The 18,702-nt window shown below is 45.7% G+C and overlaps 2 protein-coding genes across 2 annotated transcripts in view; one reads left to right on the top strand and one right to left on the bottom strand.

The window, feature by feature from the left end:
• Positions 1–322: 322 nt before the first annotated feature.
• The window catches only part of fancm (FA complementation group M), a gene marked incomplete at both ends in the record, with an annotated part of 49,149 nt that continues 30,769 nt past the window's right edge, over positions 323–18,702 (top strand). The window contains 4 exons of the mRNA XM_080546810.1: positions 323–1,043; positions 1,600–1,772; positions 2,008–2,085; positions 2,651–2,809. Of these exons, the coding sequence (XP_080402936.1) occupies positions 323–1,043; positions 1,600–1,772; positions 2,008–2,085; positions 2,651–2,809 (1,131 nt within the window). The remainder of the gene's footprint in view (positions 1,044–1,599; positions 1,773–2,007; positions 2,086–2,650; positions 2,810–18,702) is intronic.
• Positions 8,898–16,838, bottom strand: soul3 (heme-binding protein soul3; the record flags this gene model as incomplete). Its single annotated transcript, XM_080546917.1, has 5 exons — positions 8,898–9,069; positions 9,354–9,537; positions 10,218–10,359; positions 11,133–11,227; positions 16,598–16,838. 5 exons carry the CDS (start codon positions 16,836–16,838, stop codon positions 8,898–8,900), a joined length of 834 nt encoding a protein of 277 aa, XP_080403043.1.

Raw genomic sequence — 18,702 nt, 5'->3', positions numbered from 1 at the left:
AGTCCTTCGTCGTGTCAAATTCGTCAACGAAACTGCCAGAAAAGGTCTGAAACCTGCTTTAAAAAAACAACAACAACAGTTGAGCTATCTCAGCGAACGCCAGAAACAAACATGGTAGTCAAGGTAAGAGTAATGTTGGAAAGAGTAATGTTAGCTAAATAAAAGAAAACTCGTTCTTCCAAAAATACTCGGTGGAATATTTCAATGTCGTTACCGTTTTATTTTGAAATCAATCATCATATCCGGAAGGACAGCTTTGGTTTCGTAATGCATTAAAAAAAAAGCCGAAATGTTACTTTGTCTCCACATGGACTAGGTCAACATGAGTGGTGTCAACCAACGGACACTGTTCCAGACGTGGGGTGCAGCAGTAGCCCCTCCGAATGTGGCTAGTCAAGGTAAGACTAAGAGTCATGTTGGAAAGAAGACAGCTGCTGGACGCCGTAAAACAACCCCATATACCACTACCAGGACCGGGACCGGGACAGCCCAGCCTCAGCAGCGGAGGAATGACATCACTCTGCCGCAGCCCCGCAACTCGCTGTGGGGGGCCATCGGCCAGGGGTCCGAGAGGAGAGATACTACGGCTACTGCTGTGGATGAAGAAGAAGATGATGACCTAATGCTAGTGGCTGTTTATGAAGCTGAACAGTCTCTGCAGATTGATGCACACTTTGATCAACACCCCCTAGCTATCGAGAGCATCAGCCCGACGCCGACGCAGTCAGGTGGGACCTATGACCAGGACTTCCCCGGGTTTGACAGCTCCTCGGCGAAGGTGTGGATCTATCCCACTAACTACCCGCTCAGGGACTACCAGCTGAAGATCTCCGAGGCCGCTTTGTTCCAGAACACGCTGGTATGTCTCCCCACGGGCCTCGGCAAGACGTTCATCGCCGCGGTGGTCATGTACAACTTCTACCGCTGGTATCCGTCAGGGAAGATAGTCTTCATGGCTCCGACCAAACCTCTGGTGGCACAGCAGATAGAGGCGTGTTACAAGGTGATGGGGATTCCACAGACACACATGGCGGAGTTGACAGGTAGGTTGAGACACACACACACACACACACACACACACACACACACACGTACACACACACGTACACACACACACGTTGCAAGTTACCTCACGAGAATCACTTGTGGCCAAATACTTATTATGCATCCATCCCTTCTTCCCATTCTTCCCCCATTCCTTCCTTCCCTCCCCTCAGCAGTCTGAGGAGGTTGGGGGTTAGTCTTTGGCCACAAGTGATTCTCCTGAAGACACCCGCTTTCCCCCTCTACTGTGTCCCTAAAAACTTCTATTGCCCCCCTTGTACTGTTTCTCTGTTTCTCCAGTGTCTAAATATAAAATAAATAAATAATAATAATTTAAAAACTAGGTTTAGAAGAAGGTTTTTCCTTCTATCAATGGCCCCAGGCCTGAGCTGGATTACTCTTCCTGATACGACTGGTGGATTGATGATTCACTTGCTTAGGATTCAAATGCATTGATTGTAAGTCGCTTTAGAATAAGGCGTCTGCTAAATGTCAAATGAAAAAAATGTAAATGTCTGAGGTGTTGACCAGTTCCTTCCTTCCCTGTTCCCCCAGGCAAGACGGGGGCGCAGCAGCGGCGGGAGCTGTGGCGGTCCAGGCGGGTGTTCTTCCTGACGCCCCAGGTTCTGGTCAACGACCTGTCCAGGGAGGCGTGTCCTGCCCATATGATCAAGTGTGTGGTGATCGACGAGGCGCACAAGGCCTCTGGGAATCATGCCTACTGCCAGGTGTGTACTGGACAGCACCTGTGTGTGTGTGTGTGTGTGTGTGTGTGTGTGTGTGTGTGTGTGTGTGTATAGATCAGGCCTTGCTCTGAGTCTTTCGCTAGCTGGTGTGCTTGGCGCTGGGCTGGAACAAAGTTCACACCAAGTTTGTTTCAGATGTACATTCATGATCACCATGATCATTCAATAGTCGGCAGTTAAATCATTTCTGTGTGTGTGTGTGTGTGTGTGTCCTCAGGTGGTCAGGCAGCTGGTTGGTCAGACTCAACAGTTCCGTGTCCTGGCCCTCAGCGCCACGCCAGGGGGCGACCACAAGGTGAGCAGTCTGTGTCTGTCTGTCTGTGTCTCTAGAGGAGCAGGGTCTCTGTCTGTGTCTCTAGAGGAGAATCGTGAATGATGATGCTTAATTTTGTAGCCAATCAGAGTATAGTTGCTAGGTAAATACCACATAGAACACTTGGCACTCTAGGTGGTGAGTGTTCCCGGAACTCTTCGGCAGTTGGTGAGTTCAGACGTTTCATACAGAGTTTACATTTACATTTTTGGCATTTAGCAGACGCCTTATTCCAATCCAAAGCGACTTACACTCAATACATTTGACTAAGCAAGTGAATCATCAATCCACCAGTCGTAGCAGGAAGAATAATCCAGCTCAGGCCCATTGGCAGTCTCTGTGATAGAAAAATCTACTTCTATCACCATCTAAACCTAGACTTTTTTTTAAAAATTATTATTATTATATAGACAGTTATGTCATGTCTGACCCAAACTGCTTAGAAATATAGTTATATGTCCTCCTCTATAATCCTGGCAGCTTTAACACCCATCCTCTTTCTCTCACTCTTACTCCACTTCTTTCTCCCTCCCTCCCTCTCTCCCAGGCAGTACAGCAGGTGATATCCAACCTGCTGATCTCTCACCTGGAGCTGAGGTGCGAGGAGAGCCCAGACATCCAGGCCCACTGCCACCAGCGCAGCCTGGAGAAGGCGGTGGTTCCCCTGGGAGAGTCCCTGTCCGGCTACCAGGCCCGCTACCTCCAGGTAGGAACGCCAGACCACCTGGTCACACAACACTGTAGGCCCACATCCAGCAGGTAGCCTAGAGGTCAGAGGTTAGAGAGGCCGGCCAGCCCATCGGTAGGTCGCTGGTTCCATCCCCACCCCAGGAGGGAGCTGGTGGATGTGATCTGGTGACTGGAGGGCGTCCGGTGTGTTCCAGGCTTAAGAGCAGCCTGATGAAGCGTGAACCTTTTGATGCACCGTTTTGTTGATTTATTGTAGACTCATACATGACTTTATCATCACTTTTAAAAAAAATGCGGGTTGAGAGAGGACGCTGGCGTTGCTTGTTCGCCGCTTCTCCGCCCGAAATCTAGGTGTAGATTGAATTAGTCCCCTATACGTTCTTGTATTTCTTTTTGGTTCTTTTTATTATTACTACTCAATCTTTTCAGTTTGTAATGCGTCTTTGAGAGTCTAGAAAAGCGCTATATAAGTCTAATGTATTATTATTATTGTTATTATTATTAGACTCAGGGTTCTCTGTTGACTGGCTGTAACATGATGTATTTGATGTGGGTCCGTGGACAGCTTTGATGTATGAGTGACTCCACTGGAGCCTTTCTACACATGGCACCTCTAGGTTAAACTTCCCACCTCTGAGTCTGCTTACCATGTGACCCTGGTCATGTGACATTTGTTTTGGTGCTCTGCTGCCATCATGTGGTAGAAACGTGTCACTGTCCCAACCATAAGCTCTTGAGTTCTTTCCCTGTTGTTCTTTGCCTTTGTAATGGAAACACTCTCCCAGTGTGGTACTGGGGGGTATTCCACGAAGCTCGATAAAGTTCTAAGCCTCGAAAATGTTAGCTTGCGTTCGGTGCCATCAATGTGGCTCAAATAATTCGCTGCTTGGTTGAGCTCCTTCTGAGTCAGATATAATTAGCCTGCTCACGACCAGGCTAAAACACAGGCTATGGTAAGACGCGCGTCAAAAAAGGCTCACGGGCGGAAACTAAACCCCGAACGACAGTTCCTCATGTGTCTTTTAGGAAATATTAGTTCCCACTTCACACAAGATAGATAGATTAGATAGTTTGACTGTGTGATAGATAGATAATTTGATAATTTGAATGTGTGATCGATCGATAGATAACTAGATATTTTGAAAGTGTGATAGATAGATAGATAGATAGATAGATCGATGAATACATAAATTAAAAAGTGTAAAAAATAAAATAAAATGAATAGGTATGTCTATCAACTTGCATTGCTGTTATCACAGCTGTCTGGTTGGTGTAGTGGTTAAGGCAGCCGTCTGGAGTCCCAAAGGTTGCGAGTTCGAGACTTTAAGTAATTATTTATTTATTTTTTTACATTTAACCGAAGCCTTCATGCAAAGGCTTCAAACACCATTGTAATCGTGTCAGTTCTTGTAAATTAGCCTGCACCATAATTTTATAGCCTACATACTTTTTTAGATGAGATTTTAGATTAGATTCAGACAACGAAATGCAGTAAAAAGTGCGTCTGAAGAGGGATTCGAACCACGTCTAAAAATGATGAATAAAACCAGTGGCAGCAGTCGATACCACTAGGCCATTGTGGCGATATGACGGTTTGTAGCCTGCTGCTGATATCACCACAGTAGTAATATTCATTTATTAAAATATGAACATATAACAATAACTGGGGCTAGTATGACCTACGCATTTAATCGGTCAGCAATTTCTTGCCAAACCATTTCCCTCGCCTTGTTAATTGTGGCAGTATTGCACTATTTTACATCTTATTTTTCCGTCTTCATAAAGATCAATAATTCGGGAATGCTGCCTGCAGAGTGGAGTATCTTCATTTCGACAGATCGACTCTTCTGGGCTCTTTATGTCTGCGTGCACGCGCCCATATCGAAGATTTGTAAGCCTGTCTTCTGTGAACACTGATGACACAAGGCTGATCCTCGTTCGAGGAATCACCTGAGGCTTGAATTCCAATCTCGAGTTGCCTGAGCGCCGCATTTATTTATACCGCCGCTATACTGATCCACCTTTAGTGGAATGGCCCCCTGGTCCAGTTAGTTCTGATTTAATGATGGATGACTTCTAATGATGTCATACAAAAGCTGCCCTCTAGGGTGTGCTGTGTGATATCAGTATACATGAGTGAGTCTCTGTGCTCTCTCATAGGACTGGGTATACGTTTCACTATACGCTACTGTGTGCGTTGCTTGTTTGTTTGATACCATTCCTGATTCCATTCCATGCATTACAATGAGCCTGTCCTCCGATTTCCACCTCCCCCAGCCTCCCTGTAGACACCAGTATGTTCTACCTCCTCCAGCCTCCCTGTAGACACCAGTATGTTCTACCTCCCCCAGCCTCCCTGTAGACACCAGTACCGGTATGTTCTACCTCCCCCAGCCTCCAGCCTCCCCGTAGACACCAGTATGTTCTACCTCCCCCAGCCTCCCCTGCTGTGTGTTGCTTGTGTAAGTAACTGTGTGAAGCGGCTCAGTTATTGAAGGACTGTAGGAGGAGGTAGTCTCTGTAGTCATGGGAACAGTGCAGAGGCTGACTGGCATTAAGACACATTCATTGAGGTGAGATTTATTCTGGAACCTGTCAGCTATGACTCACACCTGATTAACTCATTCAACTGCAGAACACTCAACACCCAGAACACTCACCCCCTAGAACACTCACCACCTAGAGTGGCACTTTTTTTATGTGGTGTTAAGCTAGCAACAATACTTTGATTGACTACAAAATGAAGTTGGAATGTTGACAATTTGGGCAACTTTCTTCACCGTCAGCACTGAAGTTGAGCAAATAAAGCCGTTTAAGACCTCGATGATTAAATTGATTAGCCGTGTTTGCTGAACAAAAGCCTGTTTGATAACAGAACAACAACCCACAGAGATTTTCTTTGTTCTTTATTCTTTATAAGAAAGGAAACATTTTAACAAAACAACAAATCCAGAAATCCACAGTCGCTCTTTTCATTACACTTCACATCTTCCCTTCTTTACTTCATTCTTTAGCACTTTTACACACTTACACAGCACTGGAAAAAGAGGGCAAAAGAAAAACAAAACATGAAAGTAAAACGCTCAAACTGGATGTTCCCAAATAACCAGCCTGATACAGACGTGTAATAGTACAGTCTAGTACAGGGATGCAAACTGGTGATGGCCCAAAAAGGTAAAAACGTTTTTGCCTGAAAACAAAGAACATTTATGAAAATTGTTGACCTGTTTTGAGGTCAAAACGGCTAAAAGGTGACAAGTTTGCAGTTTGCACCCCTGCTAGTAACAGACGCTCTGATTCCAGCAGGCTTCAAGACAAACCAAGTTTAAAGTGTAAAGAACTGCAGAGAGATATCTGTTATCCTAAGTAACCACGGTAACAACAACAACAGTTAGTTTAAAGTTTGTGTCATCACTACAACATTCATCAATGGGGACCGTGCTGTGATGTTGCCTGGCGACTGTATTCAGACTAGTTTAATTGTAACGGTTGAAGTCTTGTTTTGAGGAGAGCTGGTCAGGTGCAGGGTTGCCAGATGGGCTACTGGATTTAGCAGTTATAGACTGGTTAGGCTGTAAATTGTCAATCCCATCTGGCAACTCTGGGCAGGTGGCTGCTCCAGTCCTGGGAGTGCAACCCTAACCCACTGGAAAGATGACCTCCTGAAGTAATCTAACTAAGTACGCGAACCCTAACACGCCCCGTCGAAGCATGGGCACCTACACACTCCTTTAGAACACAAAGATAGGTATAAGCAGGATGGCCGAACATTCCAGCTATACCAGGGCTGCGCAGGGTCCTGAAATTTGATCGAGTGCAAAGATATAACTTTTTTTTACTCACAGGGGTCACTGTGACCCCATAACGGCTCTTCTAGTGTTAACAGCATGTTACTCAGTGTTAGGCCTATTCTCCTCCAAAACAAGAATGATACATTTATATTCCTATGTAGGGCTTATGTATGTGTAGTTAAGTTGACAAAATAGATTTTTATAGTACAATATGATACATATTATCACTTTGTTTTGTTTAATTCATTCTCCTGTAGTTGTTGGTTTCATTAGAAAATATAGTGAAGGTAGAAAAGCTCCTTTGAGCTTGATAGATTTTCATTAAATTGGCCTTATACATTTGATGCTTTTATCAAAGCAACCTGCAACAAGTTATATTTGTGAGTGTATATGTAAGTGAATTAACAAAAAAGTTCAATCGGCAGTTGAGGTAGGGTGTTGGGGTGGTGATGTAGGGTGTTGGGGTGGTGATGTAGGGTGTTAGGGGTGGTAATGTAGGGTGTTGGGGTGGTAATGTAGGGTGTTAGGGGTGGTAATGTAGGGTGTTAGGGGTGGTAATGTAGGGTGTTAGGGGGTGGTAATGTAGGGTGTTAGGGGTGGTAATGTAGGGTGTTAGGGGTGGTGATGTAGGGCGTTAGGGGTGGTAATGTAGGGTGTTAGGGGTGGTAATGTAGGGTGTTAGGGGTGGTAATGTAGGATATTAGGGGTGGTAATGTAGGGTGTTAGGGGTGGTAATGTAGGGTGTTAGGGGTGGTAATGTAGGATATTAGGGGTGGTAATGTAGGGTGTTAGGGGTGGTAAGGGTGGTAATGTAGGGTGTTAGGGGTGGAGAGGTCTGAGGAGGAGGAAGATAGGTAGTGACTCAGCCATCCTGACAGTGGTGGGAATATGCTCTGAGCTTAAAAACAAACCCAAAAAATATTTTTGAAAGAGAACATACTTAACGAAGAACAGTGTTGTGTGTGTGCGTTTGTGTCTGGTCTGCAGTGGCAGGTACATTCACAAACACTGTCACAAAGAGATGGCTGCAACACACAGAACACAGGATTGCCATACAGTAGTGGTCTGTCAACTGTTGGTTTAAAGTAATGCAGTTTCTCCCCCCCTCCCCTTGTTTATACATTCAGGCTGTTTGTTGGTTGGTTGGTTGTGTGTGTGTGTGTGTGTGTGTACACTAGGGCTGCAACAACGAATCGATAAAATCGATAATGAAATTCGTTGGCGACGAATACCATTATCGATTCGTCGGGTCTTGTTCCATAACAAACCTACTTCCTGTTGACGCACGCCACGCTGTCTTGCGGAGCCGGCACGGCGGCTACATTTAAATTCGCATTCTATGCCTTCAGCACCAGAGTATGCTCATAGTCACTTGTATTAGTAAGGAGATGCACTTGTGAGTTCTGGCGAAGCGTCAGCTAAATGACTAATGTAATGCGATAGCCAGTGAGTGTTTGCTCGCATTCATGAATTCAATATTGCATGACAAATGTATTTAGCTAGCTGGCTAACGTCAGTGGTAGAGCAGAGGTGATAAGCTAAAGGCTAGCTAGTGGTAGCCTACCAAGCTACCCGTGAGTTAGAGTGAGGCACTGACTGTAGCCTAGCCTATTGTATGGAGTGAGAGGACACATTGCATTGTTTTGGAGCATATCTGTTATATAAAAACATTAGTGTCTTGTCTGTAGCCTATATTGCCCTTTGGGTTACTGACCTTTACATTAAGCAAAGTTATTACCTAAAACAATGCATGTATTGAGCTAGAGTTCAACTACTTTATTGAAACAATCTACCGCCATAGTCCATGGCCTGTTGTTAAACCTATTTGATGTAGCTTGTAGAAGCCTTTTTTATTTATATTATTTTTTATTTTTTATTAATACTTATTCATTTTGCACATGTACAGGCCTGGCTGATTTAGAAAACATAAAATAAAATTTGCAAAAGAAATCAGTTTTTTTCATTTTTATCAGATTAATCGAAAAAATAATCGGCAGATTAATCGATTATCAAAATAATCGTTAGTTGCAGCCCTAGTGTACACGTCTTTTGTGTATTTTGTGTATTCTGCGTTTCATTTTCAGAAGTAAGAGGGTCAGCTTTAACCTTCCCTATCTTACTAATGCTAGTCAGCTGTAACCTACTCTATCTTACTAATGCTACTAATACAACCACCATACTTCTAGATCAGGGGTAGGTCATGAGTGGGGAGGTCAAGGGTCAGGGTTAGGTCATGGGTGGGGAGGTCAGGTGTCAGGTCATGGCTCTGGGGGTCAGGGTTGGGTCATGGGGAGGTCAGAGGTCAGGGTTGGCTCAGATCCGCTCCATGAACCAGATCTCGTTCTTGCGGTTGGGGTGGGCGGGGTTAGTGTAGCCCGCCACGATGAAGGAGTCGTTGACGTAGGTGGGCGGGGAGGGGAGCAGCGCGGCCAGGGAGGTGACCTCCTGGAGCAGGGTCACCTCGTTGGTGGCGCCCGGGAACTCTCTGGACGCACACGCGCACACACACGCAACACACACGCAACACACACACACACACACACAGAGAGAGCGAGAGAATGGATGAATTAGACGTGACCACTGTTATACAGGTCACGTAAAGTGAGTGTGAGTGAGTGAGTGAGTGTGTATGTGAGTGAGTGCGTGTGTGAGTGCGTGTGCGTGTGAGAGTGCGTGTGAGAGTATGTGCGTGCGAGTGCGTGTGTGAGTGTGTGAGTGTGTGCGTGTGAGTGAGTGTGTGTCATGGCCCAGGTCTGGACCTGCCAGTACCTGGCGTACACCATGGTGGCGGGCCAGGCCTCGATGACGATGTCTGGGTCCTGAGGCCGGGGGGGCGTGGCCTGGTGGAGCAGGGGCAGGTAGTAGGCCACCGTCACGCCCCGGGACAACACTGTGTGGTCCTGGTCCGTACGGATCACTGTCAGGATGGGGATGGTCATGCCGAGGTAGTCACCTAATGGAATGGTAAAGGACTGCACTTATATAGCGCCTTTATCCAAAGCGCTTTACAACGGCCTCTCATTCACCCATTCACACACCAATGGCGGCAAGCTACCATGCAAGGCGCCGGCCCGCTCACTGGGAGCAATTTGGGGTTCAGTGTCTTGCCCTAGGACACTTCGACATGTGGCCAGCCGCGGCTCAAACCGCCATTAGACGGCGGCTCTACCTCCTGTGCCACAGCTGCTCACCTGACCACGGGACGCAGAGAAGAACAGTCAGGATATTATTATTATTATTATTTGTCACGTGCAGAATATACTAGATACACTGAGCACCTCCTCAACAACACAACAATCAACAACACAATGCAGCAATAATAATAATAGAAAAATACAATAACAATAATATAAGGTTGCATAGTAATAGCATAGCTCCTCTGGCCTCACTTGAGGAATTCTGACAGGTGTACCCGTGTCTCACCTGAGGAGTTCTGACAGGTGTACCCGTGTCTCACCTGAGGAGTTCTGACAGGTGTATCTGTGTCTCACCTGAGGAGTTCTGCTGACAGGTGTACCTGTGTCTCACCTGAGGAGATCTGCTGACAGGTGTACCTGTATCTCACCTGAGGATGTCTGACAGGTGTACCTGTGTCTCACCTGAGGATGTCTGACAGGTGTACCTGTGTCTCACCTGTGGAGTTCTGTTGACAGATGTATCTCATGAGCCTCATGAAGCCGTAGCAGATGCTCTGCTCGTAGGTCTCCTCCTGCAGCATGATGCACGCCCAGTTGGCCTTCTCGTACAGACGCTTCTCATACAGCACCTCATCACACTGCGCGCGCACACACACAAACGATAATTTAGGGCTGGTTCTTCTACTAACCAACAGGTTTGATGAAGGTTAATGCTTTGTGTGTTCCATGTGGATATTGGATTGAGATGTAGTGACTGATCTAGTCCTCCAGACAGGACTGGAGCTCTGCGGTCTGCCCACCATGTGACCACCATCTCCTCAGACCTCAACAAGTATAGAAACAGGCAGGAGGATCTCATTATGTACTGAGTGGCCTCATGTTGGTAGAAAATGGCTTCTGTCTTCCCCCTCGAAGAATGACTATCTAACTCGCTCTTTTTAATTTAAAAATAAATGTGTATTTAACCGTTATTTCTACAGGGGAAACACACTAAGTCAAGACCTCTTCTGCAGGCACACCCTGTCCTATTTACGCAATAACAAAACAACACATACAAATACAACACAGTTCAATACAGAAATCAATATATGAAAAAACCACAAGGAGAGAGAGAGTGAGGAGGAGGAGGGGAGAGTAAGGTGGAGGAGGAGAGAGTGAGGAGGAGGAGAGAGTGAGGTGGAGGAGAGAGTGAGGAGGAGGAGAGAGTGAGGAGGAGGAGAGAGTGAGGAGGAGGAGAGAGTGAGGTGGAGGAGAGAGTGAGGAGGAGGAGAGAGTGAGGAGGAGGAGAGAGTGAGGTGGAGGAGAGAGTGAGGAGGAGGAGAGAGTGAGGAGGAGGAGGAGAGAGTGAGGTGGAGGAGGAGGAGAGAGTGAGGAGGAGGAGGAGGAGGAGAGAGTGAGGAGGGTGACTTGCCTTCTCCTTGCGGGAGATGAGGGTGAAGGGGATCTTCTCACGGTCGCTACGCCCGGCGTTGTTGGAGGTCAGCTGTTGGATGGGCTCGGCCATGTCTGAGAGAGAGAGAGAGAGAGAGAGAGAGAGAGAGAGAGAGAGAGAGAACATTTGCATCAGTGAGCTGGAAGTAAACAAAGGGTGTATGTCTGGTGATCATGACCCTGCCAATTAAATGTGATAATTTAATTAAATCACTACGGTGAACCAGTCACTGATATGAATGTCATTCTGTTGAACCAGTCGCTGATATGAATGTCATTCTGTTGAGATTCATTTTCTGTGTGACTAGACACTAGGCAACAACTGGGCTCGACTCGGTAAATGGTGTGTGTGAGAGAGTGAGTGAGTGAGTGAGTGAGTGAGCGAGCGAGTGAGTGAGTGAGTGAGTGAGTGAGTGAGTGAGAGAGAGAGAGAGAGAGAGAGAGGAGTATCGCCAACACTGTAAATCATTGATCAGGGGGAGAGGAGGGGCTCAGAAAGTGTGTATGAGAGAGAAATAACTTGGACCCTGTGACCAGTGGCTCTGTCTGGTCGTGGTACCTGATGTCTGGTCGTGGTACCAGGTGTGCGGTCGTGGTACCAGGTGTGTGGTCGGGGTACCAGGGGCCTCATTTATAAAAAAAGTACTTGAACGTCATCTTTGACTTTCACGTAAGCACATTTTTCTAAACGGACGTAAGCATTATTTATAAAACGGGCTGAGATGGTTTAAAGTTGCGTACGTGCCAGGTGTGTGGTCGTGGTGCCAGGTGTGTGGTCGTGGTACCAGGTGTGTGGTCAGCTGGGCACCTCACCTAGTCCTTACCCCACAGTTTTATGGGTAAAGCATATGTTTTTTCTGTTTGTGACGGTGCTTTGATGTATTGTGTTGTCTGATACGAGGACCTTCCTACATTAAACAAAGTCGACTAGTTTCGATGAGTATTAGGCCTACGTTAACCAACCCAGAGAAGCTGAGTGGAAGTGAGGAAGCTGATGAGGAGGTCATCAGGTTTGCAAGCAGTAGCAGTTTGAGCGTTTCAAAATGGAGGAATTACAGATTTCTCTGTGGATTATGAAGGTTGCAAAATGACTGACTAAATCCTCTTATTCTAGTGTTAGTCAGTCCCAGTCAGATGGTGTCTGGCTCCCTGGCTCCCTTCTCTGTAGCTAAATGTAATCTTCGGATTTGCACTGCATCTACTGTAGCTCCATACGATTTAGCTATAAATAACCCCCCCCCTCCCCCCCTTTTCGTTGAAAAAAGTATTGAGGGTGTGTGTGTGTATGTGAGAGAGAGAGAGAGATGAGTGAATTACTGGTTTTCCCTCCCAGAACAGAGTAGTTGGTTAGCTAATCAGTCAGGAATCCCGTTGGCTAGCTCCGTGCTAAACCTCCAGTTAGGGCTAGTCTCTCCTTCCCACATCTGGTCACTGTTCACATGGGTCAGGGGGGGGGGGGGGGGGGACAGGGGGACTAGGTCACTCAGCTCTGCCTCATGACTCATTTTAACCTCAGGCAGGACTTTAATCTCCAGGAAATGAAAAAAAAAAAATGCTTCTCATTGTCCTGGACAGTAAGTAAGTAAGTAAGTAAAGCTTTATTTATATAGCACCTTTCATACAAGAAATGCAGCTCAAAGTGCTTTACAACAGGAATAAGAACATAAAGTGAATATAAAAACATATACAAGCATAGAATTAATATAAAAGCAGGGGAAAACAGTCAAAAGAAAAGGTAAAGATTTACATTTCTTACACACTATGTGCTTTGCGTGAGTTTAGAATTATAAGGTTCTATCTCCGTTTAGGGTAGTTCAGAGATATTGAGCGTCAAAGTTTTTACATTCCATTACGTTTTGTGAGATGGAACCTTTGTATTTTATGAATTAGTAACTCAAAATGTCAACATTTTAAAAATAACACCACACATTAATAAACACCTAATGGATCAGATTACGGTATGTAAAAAATGTCAATTCAATTTTGACTAAAATGGAGATAGAACCTTACAATTCCAACGTAGCGCCCCTTGTGAGAGGAGGCACGCCAATATAGGACAAATATAGGACGCCAATATAGGACCTCCACCGGACTGCAGTCCTGCCGTGGACGCTACCCTAATCGCAATGACCTACACTTCTCACTCGGTTCGCATGGAATTTCAACCTCCAGGACACCGTCCCTTCCTGTGGTCTGGTTACCCCTTAATATCCAGGACTAGAGTGTCCCTTCCTGAGGTCTGGTTACCCCTTAATATCCAGGACTACAGTGTCCCTTCCTGAGGTCTGGTTACCCCTTAATATCCAGGACTACAGTGTCCCTTCCTGAGGTCTGGTTACCCCTTAATATCCCGGACGGTGTCCCTTCCTGAGGTCTGGTTACCCCTTAATATCCAGGACTACAGTGTCCCTTCCTGAGGTCTGGTTACCCCGTAATATCCAGGACTTAGCTACTGTCCCTTCCTTAGACCTCGGCGGGTCTATTACACGTTAATACAAGATGTGAAAGAAAATACAAATGAGCAGTGGGCAGGTGCAGATAAGCTAGTTGAAGGCTATATTGAAGAAGTGCGTTTTTAGCTTTCTTTTAAAAATATTTATTGAGCTGGCTTCCCTGATCTCTAAAGGTAATGTGTTCCAAAGCTTTGGGGCATAGTTGGCAAAGGCTGCGCTCCCGATCTTCTTCTGACTGTTGCTGGGAACCTCTAATAAACCTGCGATAGATGATCTTAGTGTTCTTGAGGGTGCATAATTGGCAAGGGAATTAGCTATGTACTTTGGGCCTCGCCCATTAAGGGCTTTGTATATAAGGAGGAGGACCTTAAAATCAACCCTACATGTTACTGGCAGCCAGTGCAGAGTAGCTAGGACCGGAGTAATGTGTTCTCTCCTCTTGGTTCTAGTTAGAAGTCGAGCTGCAGAGTTTTGAATGAGCTGAAGTCTTGCAGTCGTTTTTTTAGGAAGGCCAGTAAAAAGTGTGTTACAGTAATCGAGCCGGCTTGAGACAAAGGCATGAATCAGTTTTTCAGCATCTTTTTGGTTTATAAGTGGTCTTACTTTAGCAATGTTTCTAAGGTGAAAGAATGATGTTTTCGTCACCTTGTTAATATGGGACTTGAAGCTGTCAGTGATGACAGGCAGAACAATGTACTCTGTGTATTATTCTAGAATTGATGGTCATGATTTACAGTTGGGTAGTAAGGCTTTGTTTATGTTGATGCTTAGTAGTTAAGTAATTACCCCTTGACACAGTTTAGTGTTTATTGTTGTTAATCAAGTGGAAAAAGGGAGTCCCTTAAAAGGTTCTCAACTGTGTGTAGTGTAGCTGAACTAAAATGTACCCGAGAATGAAAAAAAGGTCTAGGCCTGTATTAATAATAATAATAATAATAATGTTAATTTATATAGCGCCTTTCAAAAAGCCCACGGATGCTTTACAAGGGAATGATCGGACAGACAAAACAGAAAACAAACAAAGCAAAACTGAAACAATGACTAGGGGCCAAAGGCCTTGGAGAACAGATCAGTTTTGAGGGCTAATTTGAAGGAGTCCAGGGTGGGGGCGTTGCAGATCACTGTGTTCTCAAACTCCCTGTCAAGGAAATCTGTTCTATTCAAATCTAGTCCGTTTGTTATACAAGTCCAGAACCAGCCACGCCCAATGCTTCTTCAGAAACTTTCTTACAAAGGTAGAGGTCATTTGGTGCTGTAGCCACAGTGACGGTAATAACAATATGACAGAATATGAACAGAAAAGAGCCGCACTCATGACCGCTATTATTTGTGCATGCGTCAGTAGCAGTCGCGTTTGTTTACCGTAGCCTGGTCCAGTGTATCCTCTCTAATGATGTCATTACAGCCCTGACCCTGTCCTATCAGTACTGACCCCTGATCCCAACCACATTACCACACTGCCTACAAGTAGTTACCAATCTGTCCCAATACTCTAGCCATGTTGTTGTCTTCTTCCTCTGCTACTCTCTCTCTCACGCATTCTCTTCTTCTTCTTCTTCTTCCTCCGCTATTACCTCTTATTCCATTCCATGCATTACAATGAGCCCGTCCTCCGATATCTACCCCCTCCAGCCTCCCCCAAGCTTACGAGGCACAGGGAAGCGATATCACCAGTGTTCCTCCACATTATGTCAGCTACAACAACCATGTACCCCCGCGCTAGTGTCAACAATGACTTAGTCTTGCTGTCAAGTGTACAGCAGTTGTACATACCGTAGTAAGATAGATGTGTGTGTTAGGGATGCTCCGATTTATCGGCCACCGATTTAAATCGGCCGATTTCACTCCAAATGACTCGATCGGTGATCGGCAAAAATGGCCGATCGCAAAAACCGATCTTTTTTTTTTTTTTTTTTTTTTTTTTTTTCCCCTGGGGAAGACAGATAACTGAACAGAAAACATAGGAGGATGTAACAGTATGTAAACCATGAAGGCCACGTTTATGATGTCTTTTATACAGCCATATCACTGACTTGGGCTTCAGGCCCTAACTGGGTGATAGGCCAGACTTTTACTATGCCATAAAAATGGGTCTGCGTTTGCTTGGTGCCTAATGGATCAAAACTTTTGTCTAAAAAGCAAAAAATATGTAGGCTATCCAGTCAGTAGGCCTACAGTTATGTATTTTTAAAAAAATCGGTATCGGTATCGGTATCGGTTGATCTTGAGGAAAAATATCGGTGATCGGTATCGGCCCCAAAAATCCAGATCGGAGCATCCCTAGTGTGTGTGTGTGTCTATGAATAATTATTAACCGTATTTAAAGTGTCCTGTTCATCCCTGATAGTGCTTATTGAAGAGAGGAGTTTTGCTAACCATGGATGATCTGTGTTCAGGTTATTTATCCAACAGATGTCCACACTGACACTGGGTCAGATGCACTATGGCTACGGTGATACAAATCTAAATCCTCTTCAGGCGATACGATGTTTTAATTCTCGAGTGACTCAAGTTTTAATGTCCTCTCTGGCAGGCAGGCCGATTTATTGTTTAACATCTGCATATTTATGATATAGCCTATAATTACCAGAGAGCTGTTGTGCCTCAGTTTCATAGCTGGGCTATACAACAACAACAGCCAGGCAGAATGGTTCTGATGACGTTGTACTGTTTCTGTTTACCTTCTATATTTAAGTCTCGCGAGACTTATCAAAAATAAGCCTGGATTTTCCTTTAGTGACGTTGATGGAATACCCCCCAGGTGGCGCTCGAGCATAGTGGCAGCTAAACACGTAGACTAGAGGCTTACAGTTCATTACCGCCATTAACCATTAAGTAATTAGTGTGATAAAGATTACGGTGTGCTATTTAATTTAACACACAGCCTGTGTTTGTTGTCAAAACAAAACTGTCGTTGTCGTGTTTGTATTGTCCAAACAGCCTTTACATGGGCATGCATGGCCAATACACAATCTCGAAGGGTTATTCTTACCCTGAGGCACCTCCACTTGATGGCCCCTCGCGGCGTCCTGCCAGTAATGCAGCAGTCTCTCGTCGTCTTCTTCGCCCGTGTTTCCCCCGCCTCCTCCCAGACTCCCCATGTCCGAATCCGTCAGCTCTTCCGAAAAAGACTCCAGGTCTTCCAGTGTGATCATCCCTTGTCCAGCACCGTCGCCGTCGCCGTCGCCGCCTCCTCCTCCTCCACCACTCATCTGACAGCCGCCCCGGTCCATGGTTAGGCTACCTCTCTCTCTCCCTGGAACAGAGCGACTCTCGACCCGGAACAGGCTCTGTCTGTCAGACGGACTCGTGTGAGAGTGGATTGTCGGGTGGCTCAGAGGAAAGACCTCGCAGCGGTGGGAGAGCTCCGAGTTTCGTAAATAGGACCCAGGAAAAGATTTAGGAAATCTACAGGGTCCTCGCTAATCTAGTCATAACGCTTATACCGAGAGCTTAAGCCATGTTATGTTGTCAACATAGCCTCGATCTATATAATATAGTCGTTACAGAGAACACGTCTACAACTTCGAGGAGAGACAGACTGTCTACCGTCGGTGTGTGACGCTGGTCGCGGAGCGGAGAGCCGGTTGTTATTATAGAGGATGGAAGACCACGTGGTCTAGTGCGACCCCGCCCACCCCGAGGTTGAGTCACCTGAATCCAGACGTCACGTGACGTTTCTGCTACAACAAGGCAACCCGACTTTTAACTTTTCAGATGTTGTATTAATTGCGCATAATAAATAAATTCACAATGGGGGGACACAACGATAGAATAACCATTATAAATCACTGAATGTTATTTCAAATGTCAAATCGGATTACCCTTGTTGGCAGATCTAATCAAAGAACGTTCTTAGAAAAGGGTTAAAAATCGGTTATTTCGTGTTTGTTTGTTATTTCAGCCGGTAAGAGAGGTTGGTTTCGGTTGAGACTACATTATGTATTATCCTTATCCTTCCCTCATAACGTTTTTAATGCTGGTGTTCAGTAACTGCATCAGACTAATGGGGTATTCATAATTCATGATAAGTTATACAGTACAACATAATAGAACATTAGTATTTACTGTAGTGTAGACATCAGGAGCTGCCAGCCAGCAAACAGGTGCTGTAGGAGCCAACACACAGGCATCGATCACAAGGGCGTCCCACACTAACATACGTGGACGAACTCAAGAAAGATGCAGGAGCTAGCCAAATGTATGGAGGATCGGGATGACTGGAAGCATCGATGGAGGGCTCGTCCGAGGACGACCTAGTAGTAGTCGGGGCGGCTGTGGCACAGGAGGTAGAGTCGCTGTCTAATGATCACAAGGCTGGCAGATCAGAGGTTCGAGCCCCGGCTGGCCACATGTCGAAGTGTCCTTGGGCAAGACACTGAACCCCAATATTGCTCCCAGTGAGCAGGCCAGCGCCTTGCATGGCAGCTTGCCGCCATTGGTGTGTGAATGTGTGTGTGAATGGGTGAATGAGAGGCCGTTGTAAAGCGCTTTGGAGCAGCTTTGGAGCAGCAAAAAAGGCGCTATATAAGTGCAGTCCATTTACCATTTACCATTTAGTACTACTCACAAATGTAGAGATTTCAATAAGTGGAAACAGTGCTTTACACTTTCCAGCACATTTTTAAGAGAGGTGTAGGCCTATGTGTTTGCCTGCCACCATGCAGCAGATCGCTTTAATCACGTAGAGAATAATACTTCATATAATCCCCTCATCTCAACCACACTACACACTAACACTACACACTAGTACTGCGCACTAACACCTTGCCCCCTACCCACAGCAGGCAGGAGGGAGGCTGCAGGCTCTGGTCCATACCTAGAACTCAGCTGGTGATGGGAGTAAATCAACTCATCCATAAAGCTCTGTACTGTGACGGTCTCTCACTGGTGTAGCAGCTGAGCTCCTGTGGTGATTCTGAACCGTTTGTGAGACACTGCGTTTAGATGTGGACAGAGAGAGACTGAGAGAGACCCTCAGTTGTCTTCTGATTGGAATTCTCAGTAAACGGCAGGGCATGTCCAACAGCAGGTCATGCACTACAATACAGAGCAAATGTTGTTTTTCCCCCCTCTGTCTGTTAGACTGGAAATTGG

The sequence above is a fragment of the Nansenia antarctica genome, assembly GCF_963989245.1.
Source record: "Nansenia antarctica genome assembly, chromosome: 1".
Classification (NCBI taxonomy): Eukaryota; Metazoa; Chordata; class Actinopteri; order Argentiniformes; family Microstomatidae; genus Nansenia; species Nansenia antarctica.
The sequence above is the reverse complement of the archived record's forward strand: the minus strand, read 5'-3'. Positions and strand labels throughout refer to the sequence as shown.